Raw genomic sequence first — 26416 nt, 5'->3', positions numbered from 1 at the left:
GGGGGGGGGGGGGGCGGGAGTGGAGACGAATTCGGAATCCCTGCTTGATGATGCTGAGGGCCCACTGGTCGATTGGTGATCCTGGGCCAAGCCTTCGCAGGACAATCTGATCATGCTGGGCCGGAGGGTGGTCAAGGTTCTGTTTTTGTCCTTGGGGAGAGGGTTTGCCCTTGGATGCCCCTGCCCTCGGGCAGTGCTTGTTTGCGTAGCAGTTATGTTACTGTTGCGCGAGCGCTGGGGCACAGACTGCTGCCAGTGTGGACTGGCTCAGTTGTGAGCTGGAGTCTCTATTTTGTTTTATTTTATTTATTTCCTCTCACTGGCCTCCTGATAAAGCCGCATCTGGAACTGGAGCGCAGCAATTTGTGCGCTCAGCATTGCGCCCTCGAAGGTCTTTTTCCCCGTGGAAACAGGGTTTTTCAGGTCCTTCCCTGATGGTGGTTGGAGGAGGGGGTCGTGCTGCCCTGTTTCTCTTAAGCTACCGCAATGTCCATGTATGGCTGCTGCGGGTTGTCGAAATCCTGGGCTGGAAAGATCTGGTACTTCAATCCCAGTCTCCTTGATGTTGGTTGCCCTGAGGAGGGAGTCAGCCAATCTTGTCTCTGCAGTCCAGGAGGTTCTTGTGGACTGGAATCGCCACTGCCTGCGTGAAGATACTGGTACTGGTAGTTTCAGGCCTATGTAGTACTCTGTCATGGGTACTGTTGTCCACACCACGTGGATCTTGAGAAAGGCTGTGAGTTTCTGGGAGGGACTTGGGGTGAGTCCTCGTTTGTGGGTTTTTTTGTTTGTTTTTGTTTTTTAGTAAATATTTATTTATTTTTAGGGTGGTGACTCGGGGGCGTGGCTGGAGGGCTGTGTGTAGCGTGTTCCCCGTTGCTTGGTGGTGCATGCATGCCGCTGAACCGCGCCATGTTGTTTGTGCGTGGCTCCCTCTAAAGGGGGACATACTGGGGAATGTAGCCCGCTGAGAGAGGAGTGGGTCAGCAGGAGGATTAACTGTGGCTGCTGGTCCCATCCCTGGTGGTTCGCAGGTTCATGTGCTGCTCCACTTGACTGGTTGGGTGGCTCCATGTACCCCACCGCCCTTCTCTGTCCTTCTTGAGAGGGGGAGAGAGCCTGCAGAGAAGGGGCAGGATGCACCCCTTCATCTGTGCCAGTGCTCCTGGCTGCGTTTCCCACTGTGCCTGGAGGCAGAGAAAGAGGAGTGATAATGCCTCTTGAGTGGGCTTCTGCTGCTGTACTGCCTATTGTATATTAAACTGTACAGCGCTGCATATGCCTTTCAGTGCTATAGAAATCATGAATAGTACAGAGTCCCTCATGCTAGCTGGAAAAGCACTCTGCCAAGGTTTTATGAAGAGCAAACAGCTTTTTAGACTGAGGAGTTTCAAACCCACACCTTTGGAGAGGCATGGTCTGACATGCCGCATCTCTGAAGATATCAGCACCCTGCTGAGAAAGGCAGACTCCTCGTTCCCAACATGAGAGGGGGAGGTGGGCAGGGTGGGAAAGGTGTGAATTGTAGACTCTGCAGGACCCCAAGAGGGAAAGAAACATCGAGTTGGTTTTTTTGGGGGGGGTTTTTTTCAGCATGTCCTTTATAAGCTGAACTCTGGGGCAGCATGTCTCCTACTGGGGGGAGAGGTCTGCAGGTCCCCTCCAAGGGAAAGAAGCTTGGGAGATTCTTTCTCCTTAAATTCAGATTGGGAGGAGGGTGGGGCAGAGCCCTCGGGTCATGCAACAGACTTATCAGGGTTTTCCCCAAAAACAAGCAGATAGGACTTACCTTTGAACCCTAATCGGCTCCCTGCAGAGGCTGGCTGTAAGAGGCAGCATGCCGTCTGGAGGGTGAAAGCCCCGATCTGTTGCTTGCAGAGGCTGTGGATTTACGCAGCAGCATGCAAGACTCCTATCGGCTGCCCTGCAGAGGATGGCTGTAGGTGGCAATATGCAGGGATTCCTGGAGAGATCTCTCGGTCTGGCGAGACTCATATCGGCTGCCCTGCAGAGGCTGGTTCTAAGCGGCAACATGCAGGGACTCCGGGAGATATTTCTCTACCGGGGCCAAGTGCAGGCGGGGGGATTAGCTGAGCCAGGGCATCCTGGAGGCTCCTTGCCACTGTAGCTTGTGGATCCCCCACTGCTGCATTCTGATGAGGATGGCTGCTGGAGGAAGATTCTCGGGCCTCACTTCTCTTCATGCCTGGCTGTAAGCAGCAACATGCAGGAACTCCTGGAGAGATCTCTCGGTCTGGTGAGACTCCTATCGGCTTCCTAGCAGGGGCTGGCGGCTAGCAACAGCATGCAGGACCTCCGGGAGAGATTTCTCGACCGGGCAAGTTGCAGTCGGGGGGGGTTGACTGAGCCAGGATGTCCTGGAGGCTCCTCACCGGATTCGTCTGTGGATCCCCCGCTGCTACGCTCCGATGAGGATGGCTGCTGGAGGAAGATTCTCGGGCCTCACTTCTCTTCATGAAGTCTCTCAGTGCCCTCTTCCTTAGCTTGCGTGCACGTGGTGACATGTGCGCACAATGCAAGCCACACGGAAACCTTGAGCGCCGGATCCAATCAGTGGGCGCACAATTCATGAGGATCCAGTGTGTTCATCCTCCTCCTGCATCCCAGTTGTTTCTTTAGATGATTCAGGCATCTTCAAGTTGATGAGTAGAAAAGTTGTAATGGAGAGCTGTAGAAAAATCCGACCGATGGGAACGGGTGGAAACTAAAGACTGGGGATTAGGGGGAAGCAGGGGGAAATGGGTAGGGCTCGGGCATGCCCAGTGGGGCCCGGGCACTGCACGTGCTCAGAGAAAAAAAAAAAAAATCTCTCTGAGCTATTGGAGAGCTTATCCGCAAATTGGGAGGTGTTGGGACAACACCCATATGTGGCTGACTCATCCTGTTGTCCTAGGAGAAAGGTGGTATATTATTGCTGATCAGAGCTAGGTGTGACAAAGGTGAAGGCCCTAAAGTCTTTACTTGCATTACTTGGCTACTGAATCCATTTTCATATCCATATCACATGTGAGACTGTAGAGACTTACCTGAAGCCCTCCGTTAGAACTCAGTTGATAGATACTCAGCAGTGGCAGACAGATGGTCTGTGTGATTCCAGCTCCAGCTATGGCTGCTGCACCCTTCAGACAGACAAAAAGCTTACTAGTTCCTGCCTTACTCTCACCAACAACCCAGCTCCAGAATCCCAAAAATCTGTCCTGCACATTCCATATTACCCAGGACCCACCCCTTACCATGATCCCCACATGCCTTTAGAGTCTTACCCTTGCATTTTAACTAAATGAAACTGTACTTAAATAAATACTTCACAAATACAAGCTGTTTATAATAAACACACATTCTACTATACACATTAACTAGAAAACAAAATTCACAAAAGCTTCCTATCCAGTGTGTAGCCTATTTGTCTGTTGTTTCTCTCAATAGATAAGCATATCAATTAGTGAAAAATCTAAGGGCATTGTTTGTTAGGTTCATACTTGCTGGGTTCTGGCCAAAGTGAGCAGTAGGTGCAGTGAGGCCTCACTGAAATGCAAGTTCTGTTTCTCCCTAAGGGTCACCTCCAGGGCTGTGAGGAGGGTGGGCAGAATGGGCAACCTTCTGGTGACCAGCAACCAGTGCTCTCCATCTTCATCTGCCTGACACAGTTCCTTTGCCAGGAGCAAGCCCAGTACACACACCTTGGAGATGAAAGTAACACAACATGCAAACTAGCATTAATGAGGAAGGAAAATCAGTCAGCAAAGCTCTAAGGGAGCTACCCACTGCTAATCATTGTCTACTGTTAGCCAGCACATAGCACAGACAGACCTCAACCTCCTACCACAGAGGCCAATAAACCCAGCACTAACAAATCCCCTCCCCACAGGGTCCTTAGCATGCATAGATGTACCCTGAAGATGTGGTTCCTTAGCATAGACTACCCTGCATAGAAACAGAGAAAATGATCATAGTTTTTCCAGTCTACCCATCCATACTATCTACACAGTTTTACAAACACCTCCACTCTCTCAGATCCTCTGTACTTGTCCATACTTTCTTGAAATCAGATACAGTTGTCTTCTCCACCTTCATGTTCTTATATTCTAATATTTTTTAGATTATTCCTGAGTAAATCCTTTTTCACCCTTTTTAATCCATTTATAGGGAGGAAGCAGACTTTGAGAAACGTACAGTGACTAGAGGTTAAAGATCAGCCACTTTCTGCCACACTTCTGTAGTTCCTACCCCATTCCGCTGGTCCTTCTGCTTTGCTCGTGGCACATCATCCGTTTCCATGCTGTCCTTATCATCTGCTGTCTCTCCTGTTCTCAAGTTGTGCCGTGTCTGGTCAAGGAGTCCAATGACCTCATCCTGAAGAGTTTTGCACACATTCTCCAGCAGGTGTGAGTACTGAGGGATTTCACTCGCTAAAGGAGACGAGCACAGATAGCAAGTAACATTACATTAATCCAGTTAATGTTGGTGTGTATTCTTCCTTTTTATACTAGAACCCCAGTTTAAGCCTAACATTAGAACATGGAAAGACACAATACTATTATGCAAATCCTTTGATTATGAATGATCAAAACATGCATGTAAGTTCATAGAATGGAACTGCTGTCCAGAACCCGGTATCTGGAAATTTATGGAGAAATCAGGGCTTACCTGCTAATTTTCTTTTCTGGACCAGTTCAAAAGCATGGATATATTTATCCTGCCAGCAGATGAAGACTGAGAACTACTGGTTCAATACCTTCTTATAAAGGGTCCTGTGAGTCCATAACCAGCTAATACTTCTATTGACAAAATTAGCTACAACTTTATCCCCCAGGAACTTGGGGCAAGAAACAACCCAAACTGTATAAATAAGCAATAGGATTATGAGAATTCCTAGAACTCCTGATTTGCAGCAACCAGGAGAATCTGGTCCTTTTATGTAAGTCTGTCTTACACATTCTGACCATGGATAAATTACCTAGATCTCCACTGCCTTAGGTACAAAAACCTTAAGACTGCAAGCCCTCTCAACTCAGAACTGGAAAGGTAAACGTAAAACTATCTATTTAAAATGTAAAGCTAGCTATCCTCTTCATAACCTCTAATTTCTTATTATGTCCTTCCCTCATCTATTGAATTACCTGTAAACCATGTCGAGCTCTATATTTATGGAGATGATGCAGTATACAAACTTAAGGTTTAGTTTAGTTTATAAATCTAAAATCCAAATTGAAGGTGCCAAATGTAAACTCCCATGTGACCGTGTTCAATTAGCTCTCTATTTGGCGACGGGATAAACGCGTGCCAGACACCAGCGCGCCGACAATCCAGCGCTGACAATTTGGCACAAGAAAGAAGTGCGCCACGGGAAAACTTATTTTTAAACAGCTCCGACGGGGTGTGTTTTACTGCATAGTGTTTGCGCTGCTGTTGGGGGGGTGGGGGGGTGCATCCCCCCATATTATAGAGAAAATGGAACTTTTCCCAAAAAAAATCGGAATAAGTTCCGTTTTCTCTATAATGGAGGGTTCCAATCCCCCAACATCCCCCCAACAGCAGCGCGAACACTATGCAGTAAAGTGGGGGAGTTCCTCACAAACACCCCCCGTCAGAGCTCTTTAAAAATAAGTTTTCCCGTGGCACGCTTCTTTCTTGCGCTGAATTGTCAGCAAGCTAGTGTTTCGCGCGCCAATGACTATGAACCCTCTATTTAGATCATCATCTCTTACAGTTACTACCCCAGAATGATGAAATGTCCAGCTCCTGTCTGTGGCATTGCTTGCAATCACCTTGTTTACTGATGTCATGAGCAACCAATATACAGCCTGAATTTTATCTAAGCAAAAAAATGACAAATAATGGAAAGCTGAGCAGATCTAAGCTGAAGTCATTCAAAAGAATATATTATGAACACAATCTCAGAATGCTGTTACGTATTATTTGCCATGACCCCATCTGCCACCATGATCTTCAGGGCCTCCCCATAGCAAGGATAGGGCTACATTGTGCCATGTCTCTTCTGACTTACCTTTCAGTTTCTTAATTTGTAGCACCATGATGAGGGCTGAGAACACTTTGCCTTTGGTTTTCTCCAGGAGTTGTGGATCTCCTAGCAACACACCCTCAAGGATCTGTGTCAGGTAGGTCAGTATGTCAGTGGCTACACCCAAATCACTGAATTACAAGAAGGAAGAATAGTCAGAGGATTAGCCATCACAGCTCACAAACCCTCAAAAAGCACTGATTATACAGACAAAATAATCCTAGATGACTTCCAATAAGGAGCAACATTTGAGCAGCAGCAGGAATGCATGGTTCTTTGGGTGATCATCCTAATTCCCCAATTTCCGGAATATTTTGCCCCATTCCCCTAAAAAAAAAAAAATCCCAAACTTAAGTGACCTAAAATATGCCAAGGTTAGTGAAGGGTGAAGTGATAGACAAAGAAAATTATACCAAGAAGGCAGCAAACTTGGCTAAAGTTTCTTCAGCCCCAAATCCAAGCTATTACTAGAACTGGAAGAAGCAGATTTACGGAAGGAGAACATGGTGGATAATATATCAGCATGAGTACATTATTATAAGAAATCAACAACTCAGACAGAAATTCTTACTACAGTACTGGGGAAATTCGAAGACAACTTTGAGTTGATACTGAACAGTGTGGCAAAGAAAGGGGAAAGGATTGGCAAGGATGAGGAGCAGAGGATCCAAGCCTGGCTGCAAGAGACTGTGGCATACTTAAGACAAGGTTAAAGATACTGAAAATTGTGCCAGTGCTCAAATTCACAGATACTTGGGATGCCCAAAGGAGCAGAATGCCCAGATGTGCTCACTTTTGTTAAGGAGCTCTTACTTTCGTGTTTTCCTTGTGAAGAAATGGAGCCTAGTTTGGAGACTGAGGCCCCAATACAGAAAGCTCTGACACCACGGTAAAAAAATACCATGGTGGGAGCAATTTTTTCCACAATGGGTGATGCTTTGCATGAACAGCATGCAAATTATATGCATGCTATTATGTGGAGCTGCCCCTGTAAAAGGAGGAGAAACTTTTTCTATGTGATTTACATGGGGCAATGAAATGTTAATGACTTGCCCAGAGTCACAAGGAGCTGCAGTGAGAATCAAGCTCATGACCTCAGGGTGCTGAGGCAGCTGCTCTAACCATTAGGCCACTCCTCCACTCCAGTAGTTCATTTAAATCCACTGTGCTGCTTCCTCTTCCAGCGGTCCCGCCCTTTCTCTGACATCAGAGAAAGGGCGGGAACGCCGGAAGAGGAAGCAGCTTAGCGCAGGGCTCAGAGAAGGGGCGGGACCACCGGCAGAGGAAGCAGCTGGGCTCACTGGCATCCGGAAACAACAGTAGGAAGCTTCTCCATGCGGGAGGGGGGAGGGGAGAGGCTGTGGGGGTGCGAGCGGTCCTTCGGGTGGGGTGCGAGCAGTCCTTCAGAAAGGAGAGTCGGGGCGGGCGAAAGGAGAGGAGAGTCAGGGCAGCATGCGCGGTGTACGCGTGTGCGCGCTATAGTAAAATTTTTTAACATAAATTCTGTTCCCCGCGCGCTATACCCATGTGCGCGTTTTACACGGGTGCGCGGTATATGGGTGAAAATACGAATTGTAAAAACAAAGGAAAGTGACAGAAAAAGCAGGAGTAGAAACAGTTATGAATCCTCGATGTTTCAGAGGGAGTGTGTACATGTATAATATCAGATATTCAAAAATATTGTATACATGGAGTACATAGAGAGTGTCCAACAAACAGTACTGGATACCAGACTACAAAATTGCATGCAAGAATGACAGCTCTGCAGCACAGAGCAATGAGGTGTGTTTCAAAATCAGTCCGAGAATTTCAGATAGGTAATCCAAGGCTATTACTGACAACCTACCTTCTCCACTGTTTGAGCAGAATCAATAACAAAGTGCAGAGGATGGACCCGAGCCGCAGGCAGGGTAAAGAAGTAGGCAACATTAGCTATGGGAAAGAAACAGGAGCATCAGCATACGTCCACTATGAGGCCACTGCCTGGGGGGAAAGGGAGTGACAGAGAGCAAGAGGCCATTAACTAGGTGTGATGATGTGAAGAGTGAGAGAGGGTGAGAGGCCACTGTCTCAGGAGGATGGAGAAAGAGAGAGCAGGCAAGAGGCCGCCACTCCATGAAGAGAGAAGGAAGTGGGAGGAAGGGAGAGAAAACAAGAAGCAAGTGATGTAGGAATCTACAGGATACAAAAGACAGTGATGTGCCACCACCCTAGGGAAGGTGAGATGGGAGGAGGGAGAGGCCATTGTCTTGGGGGAGAGAGAGGGCAAGAGGCCACAACTCCAGAATGAAGGACAGAAGGCAAGAGAGAGAGAGAAATCCACTGGACACAAAGGGAGAGAGAGAGGATGAGGACTCATCACAAAATAGAGAGGGAGGGTGAGAGGAAACTGCCATAGAGAGAGGAAGGGAGAAAGTCTATCACCACAGAGGCAGGTGGTAGAAAGAGAGTAAGTGAAGAGAGCACAATGGAGACAGAAATACCACAAGGGATAAACTAAATAACTGCAGTAGATATTACAGAAAGAAACATTCTAGAAGATCCACAAATAGGTTCTACTTACTAAAGCTTTGGTCCCTTCCAGTACCTCTAAAAACAAATGCTTGTGAGCTGATGGGTCAGTCAGATGCATTATGTCTGCCTAAGGAGGGAAGGCATCATCTTTAAATTTCAGGCACAATATAACTTAAGATATTCTGAAGGCATATATTTAAACAAGAAAACTATCAGCCCCATAAAATATACATTTTCTACTACTGACAATTGGCAGCATTCAGAGAATTAAGCTCCATGTTTAAATAGAAAAGCATTATATAAGCCTGAAGTGGGCAACCTTGGTTCTCAAGATCTGTAATCAAGTTGGATTTTCATGATTTCCCCAATGAATGCATTGAGTCAATGCATGCAAATAGAACTCATAATATTCACTGATGAAATCCTGAAAACCTAACTGGGTTGCAGCCCTTGATGACCAAGGTTGCCACCCTTAATCTAAAGTTTTGTCATAGGAAAAGGAGAGGAAACATACATACCAGCCATATGAAGGATGGGGTAAGGAGATTCATGCAGTAGGGAGAAAGAGTTACATATCTCAATCATGTGGCAGAGGAAAATGTGTGTCCCAATCATACAGGAGGAAGAGGAAATTTGTTCCCCAAATTGTGAAGCAGGGGGAAAGGTGGACAGAAGGATACAACAGCCATACATATGGGTGAAATCACAGCTGACGGCGCCGAGTGGCTCTTGTCAAATAGCTCAGATTAACCTTTACAAAGGTTTCTGAGCATGCATATTAGGTTCCCGCCTAAATGTATCTATTTGATTTAGACATTCCCTTCAGTTAAAATACCAAAGCCACAACATATATGCACGGTTCCACATGAACGACTACTTCGGAAGATTGTGAGTCATGGAATCGAGGGTGAAATACTCGTGTAGATTAAAAACTGGTTGGAGCATAGGAAACAGAAAGTGGGGATAAATGGACTGGAAGAGCGTCACCAGTGGGGTGCCGCAGGGCTCGGTGCTTGGACCCGTGCTCTTCAACATCTTTATAAACAATCTGGACATTGGTACGACGAGTGAGGTGATTAAATTTGAGGACAATACGAAGTTATTCAGAGTAGTGAAGACGCAGGGGGATTGTGAAGATCTGCAACGTGACATAATCAAGCTTGAGAAATAGGCATCGACATGGCAAATGAGGTTCAACGTAGATAAGTGTAAAGTGATGTATATCGGTAACAAAAATCTCATGCATGAATACTGGATGTCCGGGTGGTACTTGGAGAGACCTCCCAAGAAAGAGACTTGGGAGTTCTGATCGACAAGTCGATGAAGCCGTCTGTGCAATGCATGGCGGCGGCACAAAGGGCAAACAGAAATGATTAAAAAGGTGATCACAAACAGATCGGAGAGGGTTATCATGCCGCTGTACAGGGCCATGGTGCGCCCTCACCTGGAGTACTGCGTCCAGCACTTGTCGCCGTACATGAAGAAGGACATGATACTACTCGAAAGGTTCCAGAGAAGAGCGACTAAAATGGTTAAGAGGCTTGAGGAGTTGCCATACACTGAGAGATTGGAGAAACTGGGCCTGTTCTCCCTTGAAAAGAGGAGACTGAGAGGGGACTTGATCAAAACGTTCAAAATACTGAAGGGAATCGACTTAGTAGATAAAGACAGACTGTTCACCCTTTCCAAGGTAGGGAGAATGAGAGGGCACTCTCTAAAGTTGAAAGGGGATCGATTCCGTACAAATATAAGGAAATTCTTCTTCACCCAGAGAGTGGTGGAAAACTGAAACGTTCTTCCTGAATCTGTTATAGGGGAAAACACCATCCAGGGTTTCAAGACAAAGTTGGACAAGTTCCTGCTAAACTGAAATGTACGCAGGTGAGGCTGGACTCATTTAGAGCACTAGTCTTTGACCTGAGGGCTGCCACGTGAGCAGACTGCTAGGCAGGATGGACCACTGGTCTGACCCAGCAGCGGCAATTCTTATGTTCTTAGAAATAGAAAATGATAATAAAATTCAGCAAGGGATGGGAAGGGCCAGATTGTGTGGCTGTTGTATCCTGCTGTCCACAGAGAACACCTGTTACAGGAGTGCAACATCACTTTTCTCCATGGACAAGCAAAATAGACAACAGCCACACATATGGATATTCCCAAACTGAGGGTTGCAAAGAAATTAGAATGCAACCAGATACAAAGGAGGAGGAGGCTAGTTGAATTTTAATCAAAAGCCTTTTTTATTGAAACAGTAGGCAAATAGTCAACATGAAAAGATTGATCAACATAATAATGTTGGATAAAGGTACTTGGAGTACTCCACGTAGCTGCTCGACAGATATCCAACAAGGGAACATTTTGTAAATAAGCAAGAGAAACAGACTTTGCTCTGATTTTATGAGCTGTAACCCTAGAAGCAGATTGAGCAGCATAACAATAAACAATACAATCAGCCAACCAATTTGGCATTATCCGCTTGGTAACTGGGTGCCCTTTAGATGCTGGATTGAAGGAAAGGAACAGCTGAGCTGGCCGATGAGGGTTGCTTAGATGGCTTCTTCTCTCTTGATCGCTGCTTCCCATACTGATCTGCAGATTGCTTATTGTACTTGTATTTCCCATAATTGTATCTGGGACTATATTTCTGGTATGAACAGAATGGAGGCTTATTGGAGCGATTACTATAGTGCTTTGGAGTGAAAGAGGATTGCTCTATGTTGTCTTGAGCAAGCATTTGCAAGATAGTATCATTGTCTTTCAGTTTAGTGAAAATGGCCTCTACTTTGTCACCAAAGAGTTCATCACTGGTGCATTAGCTAATTTGTCATGAACATCTTCTCAAATGCCAGAGGCCCTGAGTCAGGCCATACGTCTTGCCGCAATAGCTATCACTGCAGCTCTTGAGGCGATGTCATAAGAATCAGAAGTGCAAATAAGATACTTGGTGCACTCATGGAAATCCTGAAGGACTGCTGATTGACCTGAATGTTCTAGCAATTCAAACAAATATTGAGATATGTGAAATTGGTGATTTGCAATTCTTGCAAGCAACATTGCATTCTGGAAAACATTCTTGGATACTACATCCAACAGCTTGTGATCTTTTCCAGGGGGAGCATTGGAAAAAGTGCGAGTACTTTTGGAACGTTTAAGAGCGTACTTCACCAAGTAGCCTGTACAAGCTGTTTAGCCATTTTTTGAAGAAAAGTCGGGTAGGAAACATCCTCTGGAGGAACCCGATTATCTGGAAGTGGTGGAGAAGGATCAGAAGAGATGCCTGGTGAAGGACAAGTAGACTCCAGAGGAGTAGTTTGATCAGAAGATGGCTGAGCAGGAGACACAATGGAGTCTGATGATGGCTGAGTGGACGGAGTTAGAAGCTGAGCTGGAGGCTCCAACTGAGGCTGCTGCTCAAGAGGCGAAGTAAGCTGGTTGCCACAAGGAGCTGAAGACAGCTGAGCCTCAGGAAGGGACTGTAGTCCATATTTAGATTCTAAAAACTGCCTCCATAATTCAGTGAAAAACTGGATGAGGCTGAGGAGGAGTCAGAACCTTGGTGGGAATGAGAGGAGCTGACATAGAAATCCCACAGTCTGATAGAGGTGGAGGCGAAGGAGAGAGATGTTTTTGTTTGCTGAGACATTTCCTCTTACGTAAAGACCTGGAGATTTCTGGTGAAGCTTTTATTTGCTGAGGCATTTCCTCTTAGGTGGAGACCTGGAGATTTCAGGTGAAGCTGCATGCTTCGATGTGTTCCTGGTATAATGCACCAAGGAGGATAGGTAGTATGACTCAATGTTGATGACAAAGTTGACATTGAAGGACTGGAGCATCGGGCATCAGAATGTTTTCTGCCCTGACGAGGAGAGGTTGTGAAGGTATCTGCCGATGAACGGCCTCAGTGCTGATGGTGCCCGGGCTGGTGTTCACTCTCCCTCGAGTGATGTCGATGCTCCTCTTCCCTTGAACAATGTCAATGCGTCAACGTCACATGGTGCACGGATCTCCGATTGGCCACTGTGACCCTGAGGACCTATGGCAGTGGAACACTCTCTGAAATTTAGCCTTGGCTGCTTTGCCACCGAAGATTAAGGTAGTGAACCCAATATTTTGGCTTTCTGGGCAGATTTTAAAGCAGGCAAAGGAACGGTCAGAACAAAATCCGTTGAAAGAGGAAAAGCAGAGCCAGAGCCGCTGGGATGGGCATAAATGGAATCTTGCAGCAAAAGCTTTAATTTTTGTTCTCTAGACTTACGCGATCTTCGCTTGAGGATGGCACACTGCTGACAATCCGACGGATTACATTGAGACCCCAGACATTTTAAACAAATGTCGCGAGGATCAGTTATAGACATCTTTGTGGCACAAGTTGTACATTTTTTAAAACTGGGCTTCTTGTCCATTTTTCTTGATTAAAGTGAAGTTAGTTGAGACAAGGGCTTTTTGGCTTCCAACCGCAATGGCGGTTGAAAAATAATTGAAGGGAATGTCTACATCAAATAGATACATTCAGGCAGGAACTTAATACGCATGCTCAGAAATCTTTGTAAAGATCAATCTGAGCTATTTCACAAGGGCCGCTCAGCGCCTTCAGCTGTGATGTCACTCATATGTGTGGTTGTTGTCTATCCTGCTTGTCCATGGAGAAGAGATGTTTCCCCCAATCGTGAAGCAAGGGAAAGAGATAAGTGTTCCAATGATTTAGTAGGGAGAGTGCTTTTTTAATTTTTATTTAATTTATAGTTGAAAACACTTCACCTATCTATATTTGAGATAAGTTTAAAACCCCATCTGTTACAACAAATAATTTCCAATAATTCCAGGATATCACCAACAAACATGGACATTGCATATACTATTATATTACTCCCCACCTACTAATACAACCCAATATAATATAATAAAAATAGCAATATGGCAGAGAAGGAGGGAAAACACATGATACAGCAAGGAGAAGAGTGAGATGTGGCTGTGGAAGAGGTAGGAAGAGAAAGTGTGCAGCCAGCAGACAGGAGAAGGACCTTACGTGACTGGTGGTAACAATGAGCAGCATCCTCCAGGCTGAGATCAGCATCTCACACTCTGCTAGATAAGAGCAGCCCACACCCTCTGTTTCTGATATATGGCACACCAGAGACTTTATATAAGCACACCAGTATGCGTAGCGTTTCTCACTGGCAAACCTCTTTAGGATGTCCTTCAGGGAAGGGTCTAGCAAGCCCCTGATATATAAAACAGAAAAATGATTTAGAAAGAATCCAGGAACCAAAGCAAGAAGCAATGGCAGAAACACATTAGAGCTATCAGCTCTGTATAGTAGCTAAAGTCAGGACAGCAAAGGTTTTCCTTGAAGGACTCACTTGACCACATAATATATCTCAAGGCAGATGATCTTCATGATAAAGGCACAAGTCTCCAGGATGCTTGGCTGCAGGGTGGAAGAAATGAAAAGGACAGGAATAATGCAGATTCTGTAATGAGTGTCCTGACTCAAATACATACTGCTCTATTACACCATTGTTCCATGAAAACATATACATACTTCCAATATCTCCTGTCACTCACCTCAGAGCTTTCGGAGGGCAATGCAAGGTTCTCAAAGAGAGGGCTAGTCAGGTTTTCCCAGAACTTTGTCCTAAAGAAAGACATCAGTGTCTGTATCATCAACTTTTACTCATTCTCTAAAGCATACATAACTGAAAAAGAAGGATAATGCTTGCCCTGGTCATTCTGTAAGCATTTTTGTAATGTACTGATGTGAGGGAAAGCAAGAGGTCTGTGCCTTGGTGCTGCTCATAATAGAGCACTGCATGGCAGAGGACTAAGAAGCCTTTATCTTCAGTTCGTGGAGGATTTCTGTAATTATCCCCCTAAGCACTGAAGGTTTAAACAGCCTGTGCATAGTTGAGTCCTTGCCAAGATTAGGGGCCTCCCTTAGACCCAGATCTAACCCCCCCCCCCAACACACACACACACACACACAGATGACACATCTCCTGCTATAGAGATGTCTAACTGGGAGAGTAGAGGCATAAGAATAAAGCTATTTGCACCCTCATTATCCTCTGAATGAACTTCCCTTTAGCTGGAGAACTGCACTCCTGGGGGGGGGGGGGCGGAAATCCCCAGCACCAGCAGGGCTGCGCTCCCTGAGGGTTCCATGTAGCCCTGCTTAAACATGTAAGCTGCAAACATCATTTTAATGAATTCAGGGGGACCCCATGATCAGGATGTCCCCTGCGGACTCTGTTTAGTCCCTGGGGTTTTCCAGCTGCGTTATGGCGGCATTTCGCCAAGGATACACTTGCACTATTCTCCAACTCAAATTCTGACTTATTCCCCTATTCCTCAGACCAACTGAGTACTGAAACTCCCCTCCCTCCGGGACCAAAGGAAACTAAGCCAGTGACTCCTGCCCCCCCCTCACAACGACCATCCACCACAAATCTGGCATGAATCCAAGGGTCCTGAGGAAGTGCTGAGTAAGAATCTGCTAAGAAAAAGAAAAACTCCATTGGAATATCTTATCTTGGCATTCAAACTTGGGAAAAGGTAAAACTTGGGCTTTAGTAGGTTCATTGTCCTTCTCTTTTACTTTTTAGTTCAGTAAACTAAACTAAAACTTAGCTTTGTATACCGGGTCATCATTAAAAGAAGCTCGACACATTTATCAACATTTAATAAAAATATACCAAAATAGCAAGAGAATTTTTAAAATATTTTGCAAATAGGAAAGTTTTTTCAGCAAAGTCAGTTTAGGCCTTTAGTTTCTCCGTTAAGGTTTTTATATAAAAAGCTGATTAGTGTTGTGGATATCCGTAGTTCTATCTAGGTAAAAAGTAATGTTCTCCTGCAGTCTAATGTGTGGAGAGTTTGCTTTGCTTTGCTGAAGAAGAATGCAGAGCAGGAAAAAAATGGTAGGCTTCTTTGCAAAAGGGTAAGGACCCTGAGCCTCCTTGTTTGTTCAGATAGAACACTGCTAATTGGTTGTCTGTTTGAATAAGCAGCCGTGTGTTGCGAACCCAAGGGCTGAATGCGCGAAGCGCATAATAAATTGCTTGAAATTCCAAAAGATTTATGTGAAAAGTGTAGTTCTCTTTCTGACCACTGACCTTGAGTCTGGAGGTGATTGAAATGCGCTCCCCAACCTGTGTTTGAGGCATCTGTGGTAATGGTGAGTAGAGGAGGTAAAGATGGAATGGACATCCTTGTTTGAGGGACGGAGAATGAATGCACCAAGAAAGGGAATCTTTGACCTTGGGTGGTAGAGGAATCAAGGTTGTCAGTGACTGAGTTCACCGAGTCCAATTGAGCTTGAGATGCCATTGCAGGGGACACATGTGAAGTCTTGCATGTGGTACTAGAGCAAGGGAATCAGCCATGTGACCTAAGAGGCACAGAACTCATAAGACTGCCTTACCTGGTTTGCCAGGGCGATTATTGCTTGATGACGATCCTCTGGAAGATAGGCCCTTGTAATGATCATGTCAAGTTACGCCCCAATATTCATGAGACAATGAACAGTTGGAGTTTCTACTTGTTGAAATTGATCATGAAGCCCAGTGTCTGCAGAGAGTGCACTGTGGTCTGAATGTCATAAGCAGCTGCACCCTGGAGTGTGCTACTAGGAGTCAGTCATCCAGGTAAAGAAATACCATGTGGTGTTTTCTCCTCAGGTCATCTGCTACCATCGCCAAACACTTTGTGAATACTCGTGGTGTGGATGATAGGCCAAAAGGTAGAACTTTGTACTGGTAATGTTTGTTGAGGAACATAAATTGTAGAAATTTCCGGTGTGAAAGATGAATGTGTACGTGAGTATATGCATATTTGAGGTCCAAGGTGGCTAACCAATCATTCTGTCTGAGAAGTGGGAGTATTGTTTGGGGTGAAATAATCCAAAATTTCTCTTTTTTGAGGTAAGTATTTAAGAGACACAGGTCGAATATAGGTCAAAGGCCTTGCATCTTTTTGGGGATGAGAAAAAAATCTGGAATAGAATCCCTGGTAATGTTGTTGTGTGAGAACCTCCTCAATAGCAACAGGGAGATTTCTTCTGCCAGCTGAGGAATGTGATGATCGGAATGTTGGATGGTGGGGGAAGATAAGAATGGGGATGGTGAGGAAGGAAGTTTTAGGGAGTATCCAAGGGAAATGATCGTTAGAACCCAATTGTCTGTGGTGATTTTCTGCCATGCTGAGAAAAAATGGGTTAGCTGCCCTCCCACAGGTCCAAAACTAGGAGCAGGTTTCAGCAGAGGGAGTTGAGTAGCTATTCCACATACCTACCATCCTTTCTGTGTAAAAATATTTCCTTAGATTACACCTGAACCTATCACCTCTTAACTTCATACCATGTCCTTTCATTCTGGAGCTTCCTTTCAAATGAAAGAGACTTGCTTCATGCGCATTTATGTCACATAGGTATTTAAACATCACTATCATATATCCCCTATCCTTGCTTTTGTCTTGTCTATTTTTATTTTTTGCTTGAGGTTTGACCAGAGGAGAAGGCTGAGGCACTGCAAGTGAAGGTACCTACAGCAGTGTAGTCATGTCAGAAAAACCCAAAAAGCACAGTTACTTACCGTAACAGGTGTTATCCAGGGACAGCAGGCAGATATTCTTGACTGATGGGTGACGGCACCGACGGAGCCCCGGTACGGACAATTTTAGAGTGTTTGCACTCTAAGAACTTGGAAAGTTCTAGTAGGCCGCACCGCACACGCGCGAGTGCCTTCCCGCCCGACAGAGGCACGCGGTCCCCAGTTAGGATAAGCCAGCTAAGAAGCCAACCAGGGGAGGTGGGTGGGACGCAAGAATATCTGCCTGCTGTCCCTGGATAACACCTGTTACGGTAAGTAACTGTGCTTTATCCCAGGACAAGCAGGCAGTATATTCTTGACTGATGGGTGACCTCCAAGCTAACAAAAAGAGGGATGGAGGGAAGGTTGGCCATTAGGAAAACAAATTTTGCAAAACAGATTGGCCGAAGTGTCCATCCCGTCTGGAGAATGCATCCAGACAATAATGAGATGTAAAAGTATGAACTGAGGACCAAGTAGCAGCTTTGCAGATTTCCTCAAGGGGAGTGGAACGGAGGAAAGCCACAGATGCTGCCATAGCTCGAACATTATGGGCCGTGACAGAACCTTCCAGTGTCAGTCCGGACTGAGCATAACAAAATGAAATGCACGCTGCAAGCCAATTTGACAACGTACGTTTAGAAACAGGACGTCCCAATTTATTCGGATCAAAGGACAGAAAAAGTTGGGGAGATGATCTGTGGGGCTTAGTACGCTCTAAATAGTAAGCTAGAGCCCGCTTACAGTCCAAAGTATGCAGAGCCTGTTCTCCAGAATGAGAGTGAGGTTTCGGAAAGAAGACAGGCAGGATTGGTTGAGATGGAATTCCAAGACAACCTTAGGGAGAAACTTTGGATGTGTACGCAGAACCACCTTGTCATGATGAAAGACTGTAAAAGGTGGATCCGCAACTAGTGCATGTAGCTCACTGACCCTCCTGGCAGAGGTTAGAGCAATAAGGAAGACCACTTTCCAAGTGAGAAACTTGAAAGGAGTCGTAGCCAAAGGTTCAAACGGAGGCTTCATTAAAGGCGGAGAGAACCACATTGAGATCCCAGACTACAGGGGGTGCTTTAAGAGGTGGTTTCACATTGAAAAGACCCCGCATGAATCTGGAAACCAAGGGATGAACTGAAAGGAGTTTCCCATGAACTGGCTCATGAAAAGCAGCAATAGCACTGAGGTGGACTCTGATGGAAGTAGACTTGAGGCCAGAGTCAGACAAAGAAAGAAGGTAATCCAACAAAGTCTCCACTGCAAGGGACGTAGGATTATGATGATGAAGAAGACACCAGGAAGAAAATCTTGTCCACTTCTGATGATAACATTGCAGAGTTGCAGGTTTCCTGGAGGCATCCAGAATAGAACAAACGGACTGAGACAACAGAGTATCATTCGAAGTCAGCCTGAGAGATACCAAGCTGTCAGGTGCAGAGACTGGAGGTTGGGATGCAGAAGGGTCTCCTGATGCTGTGTAAGCAGAGAAGGAAACAATGGAAGAAGAATAGGCTCTCTGGAACTGAGTTGAAGTAGAAGGGAGTACCAATGTTGCCTGGGACATCGTGGAGCGATGAGAATCATGGTGGCCTGTTCCCTCTTGAGCTTGAACAAGGTTCGCAACGTGAGAGGTAGCGGAGGGAAAGCATACAGAAACAGATTGGACCAATCCAGGAGAAATGCATCCGCTGCCAGACGGTGAGGAGAGTAGAGTCTGGAGCAGAAGAGGGGCAGCTGGTGATTGTGAGGAGCTGCAAAGAGGTCTATCTGAGGGGTGCCCCACTGAGCGAAGATGGACTGTAGAGTTAAAGGATCGAGAGTCCACTCGTGAGGTTGGAGAATTCTGCTGAGTTTGTCCGCCAAGGAATTCTGCTCTCCTTGAATGTAGATCGCCTTCAGGAAGAGTTGGTGATCTGTGGCCCAAGCCCAAATCTTCTGGGCTTCCTGGCACAAGAGGCGAGAGCCTGTCCCACCCTGCTTGTTGATGTAGTACATCGCTACCTGATTGTCTGTGCAGAGCAGGAGGACTTGAGGAAAGAGAAGATGTTGGAAGGCCTTGAGGGCATAAAACATCGCTCTGAGTTCTAGGAAATTGATGTGATGTTTCATTTCCTGGGCCGTCCAAAGACCTTGAGTTTGGAATTCGTTCAAATGAGCTCCCCAGGCGTAAGGGGAGGCGTCGGTGGTGATGATAAGTTGATGAGGAGGTAGATGGAACAGAAGACCTCTGGAGAGATTTGAGGATATCAACCACCATTGCAGAGACTGACGAAGAGACGATGTCACAGATATGTGTCTTGAGCAGGGATCCGTTGAGGAGTGCACAGGTGAAGACGTGCGAAGGGTGTGACATGAACTGTGGAGGCCATGTGACCCAAGAGTATCATCATTTGCTTGGCAGAGATGGAACGTTGTGGAAGTACCTGCTGACATAGAGACTGAAGAGTTTGAAGACGGTTGGACGGCAGGAACGCTCTCATGAGGACTGTGTCCAGCACCGCTCCAATGAATTGAAGTCTCTGAGTGGGGATGAGATTTGGGTAGATTGATCTTGAACCCCAGAAGTTGGAGAAACAGGATGGTTTGGTTGGTGGCCAGGAGTACAGTCTGAGATGAAGTGGCCTTGATTAACCAGTCGTCCAGGTAAGGAAAGACCTGAAGGTGGTGAGAGCGTAGAAAGGCAGCAACCACAATCAGACATTTGGTGAACACTCTTGGAGAGGAGGCAAGACCGAAGGGCAGCACCTTGTATTGGTAATGACAATGATGAATCATGAAACGAAGGTACTGTCTGGAGGCCAGATTGACCGGTATGTGAGTATATGCCTCTTTGAGATCGAGGGAGCATAGCCAGTCGCCCTGATTGAGAAGAGGGTAAAGAGTGGCCAGAGAAAGCATTCTGAATTTCTCTTTGACCAAGCATTTGTTGAGATCGCGAAGATCTAGGATGGGTCTGAGATGGAGAAATTAGGTTCTTACCTGCTAATTTACTTTCTTTTAGCTTCTCCAGACCAGTAGAGGTTAACTTTACGAGTGGGTATATATCTGATCATGACCAGCAGGTGGAGACTGAAAACAAAACTTTGGGACAGTATATCCTAGCCCCTCCTCTCTATTTCCCTCAGTCTGCCGAATAGCCAAGCAGAACCAAGAACTGGAAAAAAACAGAGAGAAAAAACAATACTCCGAAAGGAGTAACAAATAACATACCCAAAATGCTGTTGGAAAATGCAGAGGAGAAATTCCCGAAGGAAGAATGTCCCCACAGCTCGCCAGCTAAGCCAGCCGAGCCACAGCCGCTGTTCTTCAATTCTCCCCGGCCCTAGAAAAATACTAGAACCCGCAGCAAAAACCAAAAACTGCCCGCGCAACAGCCCCAACAACAACAACAACAGACAGGGTGGGAACCTCTACTGGTCTGGAGAAGCTAAAAGAAAGTAAATTAGCAGGTAAGAACCTAATTTCTCCTTCTTTAGCACTCTCCAGACCAGTAGAGGTTAACTTTACGAGTGGGACGTACCAAAGCAGTCCCTCTTACGGGCGGGACCCCCGAAGGGCCGATACCAGAACACGCTCACCGAACACCGCGTCCCGACGCGCCTGAACATCTACCCGATAATGTCGAACAAAGGAATGCAAGGAGGACCAAACCGCAGCCTTACAAATATCCACTGGAGGCACGAGCGACGACTCAGCCCAAGAAGCCGCCTGACCCCGAGTGGAATGAGCCTTGAGAAACTCCGGAACAGGCTTCTGTTTCAGAAGATATGCGGAAGCAATCGCCTCCTTGATCCAGCGCGCAATAATAGCCTTAGAAGTGCCAGCTCCCCGACGAGGACCCGCCAGAAGGACAAAGAGATGATCGGATTTCCGGAATTCCCGAGTCCGCTGCACATAAGAGCGGAGAACCCGACCGACATTCAACTTGCGCAGCTGCCGTTGCTCAGACGAGCCCTCCCGATTTCCCAAGACCGGGAGGACCACCGATTGATTGACATGAAAAGAAGACACTACTTTCGGCAGAAAGGAAGGAACAGGCCGCAAGACGACCCGCTCCCTAGAAAACTCCAAGAAGGGAGCCCTACAAGAGAACGCCTGCAGCTCAGAAACACGCCTAGCAGACGTAATGGCCACCAAAAAGACCGCATTCAAAGTAAGGTCCTTCAAAGAACAGCCAACCAAAGGCTCAAAAGGCGGACGCACCAGAACCGAGAGAACCAGATTGAGATCCCAAGAGGAAACCGAGGGCCGAATGGGAGGCCGAAGCAACTTGGCCACCCGCAAAAACCGAATCACATCAGGAAGGGCCGACAAACGCTGACCTGACACCAACCCTCGAAAAGCCGACAGGGCCGCAAGATGCACCCGGAGAGAAGACCAAGCCAGGCCTCTATCCAGGCCATTCTGCAAGAATTCTAGAATGTGAGGCAGGGAAGCGCGAAAAGAGACCACTCCCCGCGCCCGGCACCATCCCTCAAAGAGACGCCAAACCCGCACATAAGCCCGAGAGGTAGAAAGCCTACGGGACCCCAAGAGTGTAGAAATTACCTTGCCTGAATAACCCTTCCTGCTCAGGCGACCCCTTTCAAGAGCCACGCCGTAAGACAGAAGGGAGACGGGTCGAACATGGGAATGGGACCCTGCGTCAGAAGGTCGTCCAAGAGAGGCAGAGGAAGAGGATCCGCCACCAGATGCCTCACCAAATCCGCATACCACGGACGCCGAGGCCAATCCGGAGCCACCCGAACCACCAGCTCCGGATGGCGAACAATGCGAAGAAGTACTCTGCCCACCAGCGGCCAAGGAGGGAACACATACAGGAGCCCCTCCATTGGCCACGGCTGGACCAGAGCATCCAGACCCTCGGCCAGACTGTCCCTGCGCCGACTGAAGAAGCGGGGCACTTTGGCGTTGCCACTCGTGGCCATCAGGTCCATCAGGGGCTGCCCCCAAGCCTGCACTATCAACCGAAACGCTCCGGCGCCGAGAAACCACTCTCCTGGATCCAGGAAGTGACGACTGAGGAAGTCTGCCTGAACATTTTCTACCCCGGCTATATGAGAAGCCGAGAGGTCCAGAAGATGGGACTCCGCCCAAACCATGAGCCGAGCCGCCTCCTGCGCCACAGGAGTGCTCTTGGTGCCCCCCTGACGATTGACATAAGCCACCGCCGTGGCATTGTACGACAGGATTCTGACTGACTTGCCCAGCAAAAGGGAGTGGAAAGCTAACAGCGCCAGCCTGACCGCTCTGGTCTCCAACACGTTGATCGACCAGGAGGCCTCCTCCGCGGACCAGGTGCCCCGAGCTGAGTGGCCCATAAACTGAGCCCCCCAACCGAGGAGACTCGCATCCGTAAGGAGCACCGTCCACTGCGGGAGATCCAGACCCACCCCCTGAACCAGGTGAGGGGTCCGGAGCCACCAGCGCAGACTGCAGCGCGCCAAGCCTCGCAGGGGAACCGGAACATCCAAATCTTGCCTCCGGGGAGACCACCTCCGGAGCAGAGCATACTGAAGAGGACGCATGTGGGCCCGCGCCTACCTCACCACGTCCAGGGACGCCGCCATTGACCCCAGGACTTGGAGGAAATCTCGCGCCCGAGGACCCCGGGACGCCAAAAGCAGGCGAATCTGAGATTGCAATTTGCTCACCCGGGCCTCTGGAAGGAAGACCTTCCCCAAGGAGGTGTCGAACATAACCCCAAGGCACTCCAGACGCTGAGCTGGGACCAACCGACTCTTGGAAAGGTTGACCACCCAGCCCAGCGACCGGAGAAACTCCACCACCCGAGCCGTAACCCGGGAGCTCTCCTGCAACGACTTTGCCCGAATCAACCAGTCGTCCAGGTAGGGGTGAACCAGGATGCCCACCGACCGCAAGGCTGCCGCGACGACCACCATTACCTTGGTGAACGTCCGAGGAGCCGTGGCCAGACCAAAGGGAAGCGCACAGAACTGAAAGTGCCGCCCCAAGATCGCAAAGCGAAGGAAGCGCTGATGAGAGGCCCGAATTGGAACCTGCAAGTAGGCCTCCGTCAGATCGAGAGACGTGAGAAACTCCCCCGGCTGAACCGCCAGAATGACCGACCGCAGCGTTTCCATGCGGAAAGACGGAATCTTGAGAGCTCTGTTGACCCCTTTCAAATCTAGGATGGGCCGAAAGGTCCCCTCCTTTATGGCCACCACAAAGTAAATGGAGTACCTGCCGGTGCCCCACTCCGTAGGGGGCACCGGCCCCACTGCCTCGAGATCTAGCAAACGCTGAAGGGTCTGACGAAAAGCCTGCGTCTTCCATGGAGTCTGACATGGAGAAGCGAGGAAAAGGTCCGGCAGAGAGCGGGTGAACTCCAGAGCGTAACCGTCCCGCACCACCTCAAGGACCCACTGATCGGACGTGATCTCGGCCCATTTGGGGAAATATTTGCGCAGCCGGGCCCCCACCGGAACCAAAGGGGGCGCCGGCAAGGAGTCATTGCGCAGGATGGGAAGCGGGGGAACCGGCGGAGGGGTTCCCTGCCCCCCGACGGGCCCCCCGAAAGGGCTGCATGCGCTGGAAGAACCGACCCCGGGAAAAACCCTGAGCCGGGAAAGAAGCAGCCCTACGCCCCGGGCGATACTTGCGAAATTCCCGCAAACGCCCCCGGGCAGCCCCACACCGAGACGCAGGGCGGGCACGGTCCTCAGGCAGACGGGGCACCTTCGAGTCCGTCAGAGTCTGAATCAACTCATCTAATTCCTCTCCAAACAAAAAGACCCCCTAAAGGGAACTTTAGTAAACTTAGCTTTGGACGCAGAATCCGCCGCCCAAGCGCGCAGCCACAAAATACGCCGCGCGGCCATGCCATAGACTTAGCCGAAATCCGCACCAATTCATAACGAGCATCTGAGAGGAACGAGGCAGCCATCGCAATCTTCGCTACCTCCTGATCCACTAGAGACCAGTCATCAGACTCCCGATCCAGGACACGCTCAGCCCACCGAAACACGGCGCGAGCGACTAGCTCCCCACAAATAGCCGCCTGGACCCCAAAGGCAGAGACATCAAAATCATACTTAAGAAGTGTCTCTAACGCACGCTCCTCCGAGACCCTAAGAGCAGAACCGTCCATAACAGGCACGGTATGCCGCTTAGGAAGTGCCGAGACCACCGCGTTCCCCATTGGCGAAAATAAGGTAGCCCTATCTCCCTCCGGGACGGGATACCCAAGAGCCAAGGCGCACACCAAACGAAACTGTGCCCATAGGCCACTGCGCCAACACAAAATCCCGCAAATCCTGACGCACAAGAAAAGAGCGGGAAACAGGACAGACCCCCTGAAGCAGAGGGGCCCCCATACGCGGGGTCTCCGGTGGCGCCACTGCAAAAATGCAGCACCAAGGAGACCTGCTACACAGGTCTAAAAGCTCATCCCTCTGAATAAAAAGCGCACCACGGACGCATCTGCTCTGGAAGACGGGAAATCCACCGCCCCGCTGCCAGCGGGCGTCCCCTCTAGAGGATCCTGGAAGCCCGCCAAAGCAGCCAGGTCCTCAACCAGGCCCACACGCTCCTCCGCCCACCAATTCGCAATCCAAGCCCCCCCGCGGGCGCTTGGATGAGGGAGGAGGAAGAGGGGACGCCAAACGAAAAGAGGGAGGCAAAGCCATAGGGGGCGCGGAGGGAAACCCCCCCCCCGAAACCCCCCAGGTGCACGTGGGACCCCCAAAAGTCCGCACAAAGAAAGAAAATAAATTGGGGGCAAAAAACCCCTGGGGGTCCCAAGGGACTCCCTGCCCCAGCAGGGGTCCATGCTGAAACCTGCCCCTGTGTTCGCCATACAGGGGGAAGGTCACCTGAGGTTGCAGACAAAATGGAGGGGCCAGACAAAGAAAATGGCGAAGTTCCCGCCAAAAATGCTCCCTCCATGGCCTGTAGCGGCTGAGAAGACTGAACAGTCTCAGCCGCTAAGACAGGCAAGTCGGCATCAGCTGTCAAAAAATCAGCTGAGAGGGAATCCTTCGGGGAATCCCTCCATGGGCGGTTGTGGAAGACCGGGCTTCCCCACTGCTCCAAGCCGACTCGCGAGGCACCATCGGCGGGGAGCTCTGGGCGCCTGCAGCCGCTGCCGACGGAGCTCCACCACCTCACCGACCCAAACCGCCGAGTTCAGGCCGGCCGCGAGTGCCTCGCGGCTGGACTCAATTGTGTCCTACTCCCCCGGAGAAGGGCACAATTGCTCCATACGCGACCTAGCTATAAAAAAGTGCCGGTTACATGAAAAAATACAGTAAAATACAGTTTTCTTAAAGGGAAACAACCCTTCAGACCAGCACTACCTCAGGATTTTTTTTTTTTTTTTTACAGAACAGACTCCACAGGCTCTCGAAGCAATATGCCTTGCTTGACTTAGGGGGCAAGGCTTACTGCTGAGGCTCCTCTAAAAAAATGTGGGGAGGTGGAGGAAGTGGGGGGAGGGACCCCGCTCGAGACCCGCCGGGTTTGACACCCCCGAGGTCGGACGGACCCCCAAACAGGGCCCGACCAAGCTCCGTCCGGCCAAAAACAGGGACAATAAACCCCTAAACAAATTCCAACAGCCCTACCAAGGGAGATGGGCACAGATCACTCACACCTGCTGGAGACTGAAAGAAGACTGAGGGAAATAGAGAGGAGGGGCTAGGATATACTGTCCCAAAGTTTTGTTTTCAGTCTCCACCTGCTGGTCATGATCAGATATATACCCACTCGTAAAGTTAACCTCTACTGGTCTGGAGAGTGCTAAAGAACTCCTGTTTTTTTGGGGACTAGAAAATAACGAGAGTAGAATCCCTTTCCCTGCTGATCTAGAGGAACCTCCTCTATGGCGTTCAGAAGGAGGAGGGATTGAACCTCTTGAAGAAGGAGGGAAGACTGAGGAGTGTTCAAAGCAGACTCTTTTGGCAGACTTTGGGTAGGCAGAGTCTGAAAGTTGAGAGAGTAGCCGTGGCGGATGATGTTGAGGACCCACTGATCCGAGGTGATATTTTCCCAACGGCTTATGTAATGAGCAAGGCGTCCTCCTATGGGTTGCGGAAGATGGGCAGATGGTAGAATACTGGCTATGTCCTGGAGAACTAAGTCAAAAGGGTTGTGAGGACTTTTGTGGAGGAGGAGGCTTCACCTGTTGTTGCTGTTGTGCTGGTCTAGGGTTTTGCCTCTGTTGTTGCCGCTGACGCCGGGGCTGTTGAGTGGCCGGTGGCAAGGGACGAGCCACGAATCGGCGTTGGTAGGCCGATTGCTGCCGAAAAGGTCTGGT

At 48.5% G+C, this 26416-nt stretch overlaps 1 protein-coding gene across 5 annotated transcripts in view; it reads right to left on the bottom strand.

Moving 5' to 3' along the window:
• Nucleotides 1-26416, bottom strand: part of NUP188 (nucleoporin 188) — a 198761-nt gene that overhangs the window by 28720 nt on the left and 143625 nt on the right. For all 5 annotated transcript variants that reach the window (XM_033962010.1, XM_033962011.1, XM_033962012.1 and 2 more), the window contains 9 exons: nucleotides 14123-14192; nucleotides 13918-13985; nucleotides 13584-13779; nucleotides 8607-8684; nucleotides 7890-7975; nucleotides 6029-6174; nucleotides 4249-4430; nucleotides 3501-3701; nucleotides 3048-3140 (listed from right to left, as the gene is read on the bottom strand). In XM_033962010.1, coding sequence (XP_033817901.1) covers nucleotides 3048-3140; nucleotides 3501-3701; nucleotides 4249-4430; nucleotides 6029-6174; nucleotides 7890-7975; nucleotides 8607-8684; nucleotides 13584-13779; nucleotides 13918-13985; nucleotides 14123-14192 — 1120 coding nt within the window. The remainder of the gene's footprint in view (nucleotides 1-3047; nucleotides 3141-3500; nucleotides 3702-4248; nucleotides 4431-6028; nucleotides 6175-7889; nucleotides 7976-8606; nucleotides 8685-13583; nucleotides 13780-13917; nucleotides 13986-14122; nucleotides 14193-26416) is intronic.

Source organism: Geotrypetes seraphini, chromosome 10 (assembly GCF_902459505.1).
Source record: "Geotrypetes seraphini chromosome 10, aGeoSer1.1, whole genome shotgun sequence".
Lineage (NCBI taxonomy): Eukaryota > Metazoa > Chordata > Amphibia > Gymnophiona > Dermophiidae > Geotrypetes > Geotrypetes seraphini.
This window is presented reverse-complemented; position numbering and strand designations above follow the sequence as displayed.